This window comes from Zea mays, chromosome 9, assembly GCF_902167145.1.
Source record: "Zea mays cultivar B73 chromosome 9, Zm-B73-REFERENCE-NAM-5.0, whole genome shotgun sequence".
NCBI lineage: Eukaryota > Viridiplantae > Streptophyta > Magnoliopsida > Poales > Poaceae > Zea > Zea mays.
In genome coordinates, this window is record NC_050104.1 from 86,741,911 (window position 1) to 86,751,833 (window position 9,923).

General features: G+C 40.8%; 1 protein-coding gene across 1 annotated transcript; it reads right to left on the bottom strand.

The window, feature by feature from the left end:
• Nucleotides 1–7,432: 7,432 nt before the first annotated feature.
• LOC103638626 (long chain base biosynthesis protein 1a) lies at nt 7,433–9,214 on the bottom strand. Its single transcript, XM_020544098.2, has 6 exons — nt 9,069–9,214; nt 8,893–8,987; nt 8,682–8,773; nt 7,736–7,829; nt 7,579–7,655; nt 7,433–7,532 (listed from the first exon to the last, which is right to left on the bottom strand). The coding sequence occupies exons 1-6, from the start codon at nt 9,178–9,180 to the stop codon at nt 7,433–7,435; spliced, it is 570 nt and encodes a 189-aa protein (XP_020399687.1). The 5' UTR covers nt 9,181–9,214.
• Between the last annotated feature and the right edge of the window lie 709 nt (nt 9,215–9,923).

Sequence of the window (9,923 nt, forward strand, 5' to 3'; positions counted from 1 at the left end):
CAGCGCGGATGTATTCATCCATCTTCTGAAGCAATTTCTCCAGGGTCTGAGGGGGCTTCCTGGCGAAGTATTGGGCCGTAGGTCCTGGCCGAAGCCCCTTGATCATGGCCTCAATGACAATTTCATTGGGCACTGTTGGCGCTTGTGCCCTCATACGCAAGAATCTTCGGACATACGCCTGAAGGTATTCTTCGTGATCTTGCGTGCACTGGAACAAAGCTTGAGCAGTAACTGGCTTCGTCTGAAACCCTTGGAAACTGGTGATCAACATGTCCTTCAGCTTCTGCCATGATGTGATTGTTTCTGGCCGAAGAGAGGAGTACCAGGTTTGTGCAACATTCTTGACTGCCATGACGAAAGACTTCGCCATGACTGCAGTATTGCCTCCATATGAAGATATGGTAGCTTCGTAGCTCATCAGAAACTGCTTTCGATCTGAGTGTCCGTCATACATGGGGAGCTGGGGTGGCTTGTAAGATGGGTGCCAAGGTGTAGCATGCAGTTCTGCTGACAGAGGAGAAGCATCATCAAAAGCAAAATTTCCATGATGGAAATCCTCATACCAATCATCCTCGTTGAAGAAGCCCTCTTGGTGAAGCTCTCTGTGTTGGGGCCTTCAGTTTTGCTCATCTTGAGCAAGATGACGTACTTCTTTAGTGGCTTCGTTAATCTGCCTTTGTAGGTCAGCTAGCCGAGCCATTTTTTCCTTCTTCTTTTGCACTTGCTGATGAAGCATCTCCATATTCCTGATCTCTTGGTCCAACTCATCCTCTTAGGGTGTTGGACTGGTGGCCTTCCTCTTCTGGCTTCGGGCCTCTCGAAGAGAAAGGGTCTCCTGGTTCGGGTCCAACGGCTGCAAAGCGGCAGTCCCTGTCGCTGAAGCTTTCTTTGGCGGCATGACGAAGGTCGATGCTTGCCGAAGGTGGTCGAAATGGGTTCACCGGAGGTGGGCGCCAATGTTGGGGACTTGTCCTTAAATGCTATGAATTAAGAACAAGGCAACACAAAAATTGTTAAACGTTAAAGTCCTTCGTCCTTCGAAGCATTATTTCCCTTGGGATATAATGAGTTTCGGACGAAGGTTATGAAGGACATACCTTCATCAGCACAACAAATAATGAAGAAGGATTCATATAAAGTATAAGAAATAACATAAACACTTAAATATTATTGTTAACTCATTTCTATTTTATTATTGTGGAAGGATAGAAATGATAACAAATTACAAATGTGCCTTCGGCTTGAAAGAAGGTAAAAGTACAAGCGTGACACAAAAGCAAATGTCAAGTCAGCATGAACAGTACGGGAGCACTGTTCATCTATTTATAGGCACGGGACGCAGCCCATGTAAAATTACACCCATGCCCTTTACATTTGTTAATAACTCTATAGTAATCCATCGGGGTCTAAATAGCCTTTTCCCTTTTAAGTCGGTTTCTTTTTCTGCTATCACACCGAAGCTCCCCTGCGCATAGCTTCGGCTCTGCGCCAACCTTCGTATTCTTTGTGCTTCTTCACACTGTGGTTTTGACCTAAGTTCGAAGGTACCTGTTCATGTATTATATTCCAGAAACATTGTTAAATCATGTTTTTGAGGACCTTCGGAAGCCGAAGGCCCCCAAAAATACCAATTGAAGGATTAATTGTTTTAAGGATACCAATTGAAGGATTAATTGTAAATTAGATAAATACCAATTAAAACTTCATTTCAAAAAATTTTATGATGGTGTTGGTGCGGTCCTTTTGCTTTGGGCTTAATACTCTCTCCCCCTTTGGCATTAGTCACCAAAAATGGAGACTTTGAGAGCCCTTTTTACATCTTTCTCCCAAATCGTAATATAAATATGAGTGAAGTGTAACACCCCTGGTGTTACTACCACTAAAACTTGAGCATAACATCATGAGCATTAGCATATCATGTGATTGTTACACTTAGAATGCATTCACTAGGCAAAAATTTCAAATGAGTTCTATTGATGTGACTAGTCATGGGTGAAACCCTAGGGTAGGGTACTTAACCCTGAATTGAGCATAGGGTGTCAATAAAACCCAAATGAGTTAAATTCTCAAAACTCATGAGAAATAATCATAAGATACCTCACCTAATGAACTCAAGTGGCATCCAAACCCTAGAAGTACCAAACAAACCCTAAATAGACCCCTAGAAAACCCTGGACTGAAACCATAGGGGGTTATATGTAAATGTTACACACTTTTGGACCAAAGTGCAAAAACCAAGGTATTTGGGCACCTCAAATCATATGGTTCACATGTATGAGGATTTGCAAATCAAACCATGAGAGTTGGACTTATTTGCAAAAAGCACCACTTAAACCCTATTGGGTTAAGTCTGAAATTCAATGAACTTAGGGCATCTTTGGAGCCTTATATCTTTTAATCCATGAATAATTTGCCCTAGGTCAATACATCAAGATTATAGAGCTATTATAGGAGCCTAACTTTGCTTAAGTGATTAAGCATTGTTGTTATGCAAAAAGTGATGATAATTAGCCCTAAAGCTTGGCTGTCAGACTGAAACTCCATGATATTTAGAGAAGGCAGTAGATTGGATCACCTTTGGGACTATGTGGTGCTTGATTTGATGGGTGTTTAACTTGGATCTCTATGACAAAGTTGGAGCTGGTTTGTTAGGCTACCACTTTGATACAGAATGTTGATCTGGCCACCACACGAAATTTGGAGAAAACTGCCCCCCAAACAGGCTCTGTCAGGTTGACTGAATGAGCAGCGTGATGGTATAGTGTCCGGATCAGAAGTCTGCATCAGATGCCTCACCGCCGGCGACCGTGTGTCTGAATTCGTGCCACCGCGGCGATTCGTGTCCGGCGCTGATGGATAACGAAGAAGGGGTAAGAAATATCGCGCCGTAGATAACCTCCTACCACTATTCTCACCGGTCGTCGTGTCCCGCCGCGGTTGATTGCGCTAGCATCACCGGAGTTTGCCGTTATCTAGCCCGGCTGCGTGCCTCAAAGCCTTATCACGTCACAGTAGACCGCTTTAGATAGTTTGTTCATCGCCTGAGACACTGCCTCGGTAAATGCCACGTTATGCGGCTCCGGTGACTCGTCCTTCTCTCCGGCCGCCAGCACGCCACCTCAAAATTGGACACCACCGCCGATGAAACTTATAAATTGTTGTCCCAGTGAGCTCTGCTAGGTAGTCACGCACCCAACGCAACCGCCCGTGCCTCAGATTGTCCACCAGAGCGCGCCAATTTCGAAGTTCCCTCAAATCAGTCAAAACACCGCCGCGTGAACACCTCGCCGTGGCCAGCCTTCTGCAGGTCCGCTCATGCCCTCCTCACTCTCGTTTCAATACTCTTGTGTGCTGTAGATGCTTAGCAGCCCCGGCCAATTGAACTAGACCATGATAGATCATCGAGAACACCTCGGATTATCCTCGGTATTCGCCATCGCCGTGGACAGTGAGTTCTCGACCTAGAATTGTGCAATTAGTTGAGGGATTCTTGTCGCCGGGGTTTGAATTAGGGGTCAAGCAAAGAAGGAGCCTAGTCGTTGCACTTCCTGGTCGGTCTTGGCTCACCAGAGCCATTGCTCCGTCGTCCACGGTTGGAGACCTCAATTCGCGAAAGAATAGAGAGTGAGGGTCCTTGGCGCAAATGTCAGTGACATATAGAAATAGTGTGCAGGGCTATTAACCAATTTTTCAAATGGCCAGGGTTCTCTGTGCAAACCTGGCAACGCGCGAGCGCACGCGGGCGTGCTTTTACCTGTGTATGGGCCACCTCAGACGAGATTCAGCCCAACACTATTCATTGTTTTTCCTTTTTTCTTTTTCTGCCAAGATTAGAGAATTTATAGAAAATGCTAAAAATGAAGACCAATTTTGATAGATTCCTAATTTCTGTAGTATTTAATAAAAATAGTAGTATGATTTTTAGTCCAAATAAGGAATTATAGAATATTTATAATAGCCAAAACCCATACCTCTAGAATTTTAGAAATTAGTTAATAACTCCAAAAATCACTAAACTTTTTGGGTCAGCTTTAGATGTTATTTAGGAGCCTTGGATAAAGTTTGGTATGATTTGGACCATGTTTGGTACCTAGAACCCAAAACCCTAGTCTTCTAGTGGTGCCTCCCTATGGACTTCACTGCTGACTCCAAAAACTCTAGTGTTGGGACTATGCTTCATCGCCGAAGGTCTTGTAGGAAGAAACAGCTTCGGCTGAAGCTGTCCACATGTGATGACCGAAGGTTCCTTTTCATGAAGCTTCGGAATTACAAACCGACATAAAAGTAGAATGACCTTTTAGTCCATAAATGTTTGAGTCGTTGTTGTAATCCCTTATGAGGGGCATAATTGTAATTCCTCACAGGCTGTGTCCCGTGTCTATAAATAGTGAACAGTATTCCTTTACTGTTCACGCATTCCTGTAATAGCGATCGCACCATTCGGGAATCAATCTTTTGTCAAGGCAAAGGTATAATTGTACCCAATGCTTAAATGTATTAAATCGATATAATATGAAAGTAATGTTGTTCGTTTATAATTTATTCACCTTTGACGCTTCGTATTTTATATTATTTTATTCAATCTATTAGGATTCAATTACGAAGATTTAACCTTCGTAATCATATTGTCTTTAACCTTCGTCCAAGGCTCATTAATCCTTAAGGGAATAATGCTTCGTTGGACGAAGGGCATTAACATTTAACATTTTATGTTGCCTTGTTCTTAATTCATAGCATTTGAGAACAAGTCCCCAACATCTAGTTTCCTGGAGTTCCATGAAGGAAAATTGTATTCAAGACCTAAGATATACTTTTATTATCTTTGCATTTCATGAGCATTCATGATTATATATGGCTATATAGAAAACGAAGAAGAAGAAGAAGTTGAAGAAGCAAGAGCTACACCACCATCACCTGAAGAACCTCAGGCCGGGAACTGCTTTCATTTTGACATCTGTGGAGCAGAACCCGACTCACCTATAACACAAGGCAAGCACCGGTGCAATTGCCACCTCCTTGCTATTTTAAAATCTTTCTCACTTGCTTGATGCATTAGGTGATAGGAGTTGTGTGCTAAACAAGTTGCTGCATTTCCTTCCTTGAGAATTTGATTACCTTTCCTTGATCACCTGTTTTATAAAAAGGTTTTTCTTATGCTTAGCCTTGCTCTAGAAAAACAAAATGTTTTGTTTTGACAAAAGATGATGCTTCAAGTGGGTGGTATGTTTTTAAAATAAAACTTGATGGTGGATCCATCATGGCCATGATGGGTTCCACATCGGAAAAGATGTACCTCTGTCAGGTACCAAACTTTGGGTTTGAAATAATTAAGCTGAGACCGGGCGGGTGACTTGCACAAGAAGAGAGTCTCGGTGTAGTGTCTCCGTCTGAGTCGATTAAGGACCTTGTCGATGTAGGCCTGCTGACCGAGGACCCTTTAACTGGTCACATGCCTCATCATGGGTAAGCTTTGCCTCGGGCAGACAAATACCAGAATAAGATAACACGCAATGGGAGTGGAGAGATGGCAAGAGTAGCGTGTACCCTCCGTGGCAAGAGGCTGGATGGTGGTGTATCTATGCTCTCGGTTGGCGTGAACCTGATCTGGTCTTAAGAACCCCGGTGGCGAGTTGACATATACAAGGGTTAAGTGCTACATATGTCGTGTGATTGGAGATCCTCAGCTGAGTATTAATCGATTCGGATCGCCGTTACTTCTCGGACATGAAGACTTGGTCACTGACTTACACGTAGCATTCCAGTGAATAAGAAGGGTTGATAAGAAATTGGCTAGTATAGGCCAAGTGCTTGAACTAGGATAGAAAGAACTCTAGATGCAGGTAACTTTACTTAACCTGACAAGTAAAACTGGATTTTTAAGGATCCACTATTAGTAAGCATTTCTGCAAACAGAATCTTGATTATTGATTAAGTCTTACCTTGTCTCCCAAAAAGGCAGCATATCCTTGAGAGTCTTTTATTTTGACGGGTAAGACTTGCGAAAGTACACTCCGTACTTAGGGTTTTCGAACACATGTTGTTGTAGGTGAGAAAGCAGCAATTTTTTGTTGCTTTTGTTCCAAGGTGGTGCCTAAAGAAGAAAACCAAGACTGAAGCCTCGGGAGGAAGTGTCCTCCTTTATAAATTGTTTACTGTTAATCGGGAGGGGTTTTTTCCTCCCAAGATATGTAATAATATTACTTCAACACTCTTATAGTTTATTGGTTTGTAATAATACTACTCTTTTTGTACTTTAATATAAAGTAAGTTATTGTAACTGCTTCCGCATACTCGTACCTCCGATGTGTTGTAATACACTACTACAGATCCTATTATATGAGACGGTTAATTTTCACTTATTAAGACATTTCTCAAGTGTCCAAATTTGATGGAGTCGCAAAAGATGTCCCACATTTAAGATGGTTGCAAAGCGTCTTAAAAAATATTACATAAGACGTTGTTAGTTTATAACCGTCCAAAAAAGGTATTTGTTTAAGTCATTTTGTCCAATAACATGTATTAAATTATGTTTATTTAAGACACTTTTTTAAAATAATTGTCGAGTATATGAACATTTTAAGTCACAAGTTATTTAGTAAATTGTCTAAAATATTCTATATTAATAAGCGCTTGCAATATAAAAATCGTCTTATTTAGGTGACTGATATTGGACGTTTTGGAAATCGTCTTATTTAGAAGACCGATATTGGACATTTTTAGAACCGTCTTAATAAGATTTAAACAAATTGACTTAAATAACAATATATTCTTCAATTTATATTCATTTCAGATGCCACATTATAATAATTTAAAAGAGAAATACACATATATTTAATAATAATATAATTAATATAATATAGATGAGTACCAATCAATATTTCATACATAAGTGTACTCTAAATCTAAACCAAAGCACTGAGATAATCTTGTAATTAGCCAAACAATCTGTGCAAGTGCGGAATACAGTGTACAACAGATTGATTTGCATTATGTCAAAACCAGATTGACCAAGGGATACATTGGTTGCCGCTGCCGCACCCCTCGTGCCGATGTTCCATGACTCCATTCTTGCTGGCCACTTCATCCCAAGCATTTCACCAAACAGTGCTTCTTGATAGATGGAGACCATTTTGCACTGCCCAGTGAACACCCTCATCACTGCAATCACATCAAATATTGGCACAAATTTAGCAAGGGAACAGTCTAGAAAAGAAAAATAATGGAAAAACTACCCATGTACAATTAACTGACAGAGGAATAACAACTCATCAATAGACACAAGAAACATATGACAATGTTGTGCTAAAGCCTAAAGCTGAGCTGGATAAATCCATATTATGTCTAAAAGGCCAAGCATCCAGACCTCGATACACCAAACAAGTTAAGGTTCCAATAATACTTGTGAATTTCATAATTTTTTAATTCGGTGAACTTACGCGACTATGATATCTCGTTTCTTACAGAAGGTGGGTATCACACTAAATATTGTAGAAATCCCATATGAATAAAGAATACAATGGAAAGTTAAGTTCCTCCTCTATACTTTCAACCAAAGTCATTGTCTGAGGATGATAATACAGACCAATTGTTCCATAAAAACCACGTGGACCACAAGAACCAACACCATATTTCTCCAATGAACTGATGCAAGAATCCTGAAAGTCATTCGCTTTGTTTAGATATTCCAAAAAATACATACATTGAAATATTGTCAAGCAATAGAATTGTCTCTTACAATAATCTTTTCGTTGCCAATTAAATCGAGGTAGTTTGCTGATGCAAGGTTCACAACTTCTTTACCATCAACAATCGTATGTGGTCCAGCGGCACTGTATAAAAGAAAAATAGAAGGGTTAATTCTGATCCTCAGAAGATCATATATGATGCGATCATAACTACTTAACATGGTAAACAATTATAATCCATACTGCATGAATATTTGTAACACAACCAGAAATGCGTGAAGAAAAATTCTGGTGAATTAAATAATATACACATATAACTGAAGTAGATTTCAGGGGATATTCAACAAAAAGAATATTCCATATATAGCAGTGTCTTCAAATAGAGCACTGCTATCACAAGGGAAGTTCAATAGCTATTCCTATAACTACAGACTAGGAGAGCATATCATTGATGAAATTGCTGTTTTATTAGTGCAATGCATCCTAAGAAACAACATTACACTGGCTATATACATACAGCAGCACATTTTAGGTGCTTTGATGATCATACTGATATCAGAGAAGAGAGAATACAATCCAAGAAGCATGTAGCCATGTAAGCATTTGGGTAGCAAGGGTAAATGATATTCTATGTGGTTCAAGGTGTCCCTTGCTGCTTATTCACGAGTACATGGTTTAAATGTCATATAATCTAGCGAGTAAATGTTCAAGATTAATAGGCTTCCACACATGGCACTATTAAGTTAAGTGAAACTAGTATAAGAATTGCACCAACACTCCCACAGTTTCAAGAGTGAGACCATCTGGTTAATCCATATATGAAATGATATGTAGGATTACTCATGCAACAACAACCACAATGTACCCTAGGTAACTGTGAACTTACTTTAAGAAAAAAATCCTTTATAGACTACTAAAGTTCCAACAATGCGTCAACTGCTAGTTTGAACAAAAAAACTGGTACAACTCCATCAGAAACCAAGCTATAGTGCAAACCTTTCCAATGTTGGAGCATCTATTTTGGCCCCCTCCTTGATTGGAGGGCATAGCGGCTTTGTCTCCCACTCATCACATAGCTCATCAATCTCCCGTAGAGACAAAATGCTGGCATTCAGTGACATGCTTCATGAAGAGACGACAAGAACGATACCTTCCACTATCAAGAATTATCTGGTTCTAGTAGTTACAAACGATAAGAACAGCTGACCTTTTCAGTGAGTGGCTTCTTTGGTGGTTTGTAGCTCTTCCTGGAGAGCTGGAACACTATGATTGCAATAAGAAGCCCTTCCACGACCAAGTGACCTGAAAAATCTCGTGGCCACTGCGTGTGAGACACTAAAGCTGCCGACCCATCTTATGAACACACGAAGAAAGAGGGACTACCATCAATATGGACCCCAAAGACGACTGCGCGGGCAAGGGGGCCATTGAAGGCAGCCGAGACACGGGCGAGCACCGCCGCTGTGGCATTCACAATGGGCAATGCCATGTCCATGTCCCCAGAAGCTTCCCTTAGGAACTGTTAGCGCCCTGAATCTGCAAACAATGAAATCGGCAGGGAATATAATCTCGCTGAATTTAACCACATACCGAAGGAAGCAGTAAAAATAGAATGATGCTCAACTACGGTGTTTTGTAGAGGAAACTTAGGTTGGATGAAACTAGTACACAATTTTGTTGATCTCAAGTCAGACTAAGACTCACCATACCTACTTCCTATTGCTGATTACAACACCATAAGTTCCTAACTGACAGCAACTTTATGCAATTCTCCATGTCAATATAAAAAAATAGAGCAAATCTAATTTATGGAGAACTAATCTAGTCCTCAACCTAATATTAATCAACATTAGAACACTAAATGGTTAAAGGTAGCTAAGAGTACAGTGACAAGTACCAAACACTCTAAATGGTAGGGTTAAAGATAGCAGAGTAGCTTGGCACATGTTGCGCGCATGCATAGCTTTGGCACCATAGATGACAAGTACATGGATCTTACACACTGCTAATTAATCTAGGACATAGTACATGGATCCTACACATTGGTGTCATAGACACAGGTGGTTCATACCATAGAGCGATGGAGCTCACAGTCCCAAACCCAAAGGAAGCTGGCGCGATTCCCTCACACGGCAGACACAATATCTACAGGCGGCACAAGCGTACAACCCTAGAGAGAGAAACACCGACATTAGAGGAGAGAGAGCGTGAGGATCAGATAAGCAATTTTCGAAATCA

What these genes read in the sequence shown, in the direction of transcription:
- LOC103638626 (XM_020544098.2), bottom strand. Translation starts at nt 9,180, where the DNA reads ATGGACATGGCATTGCCCATTGTGAATGCCACAGCGGCGGTGCTCGCC. An exon ending in CTTTGGGGTCCATATTGATG is followed by an intron (nt 8,988 to 9,068) that starts GTAGTCCCTCTT and finishes GAGATTTTTCAG; the next exon opens with GTCACTTGGTCGTGGAAGGG. An exon ending in TTGGCAACGAAAAGATTATT is followed by an intron (nt 7,656 to 7,735) that starts GTAAGAGACAAT and finishes AATGACTTTCAG; the next exon opens with GATTCTTGCATCAGTTCATT.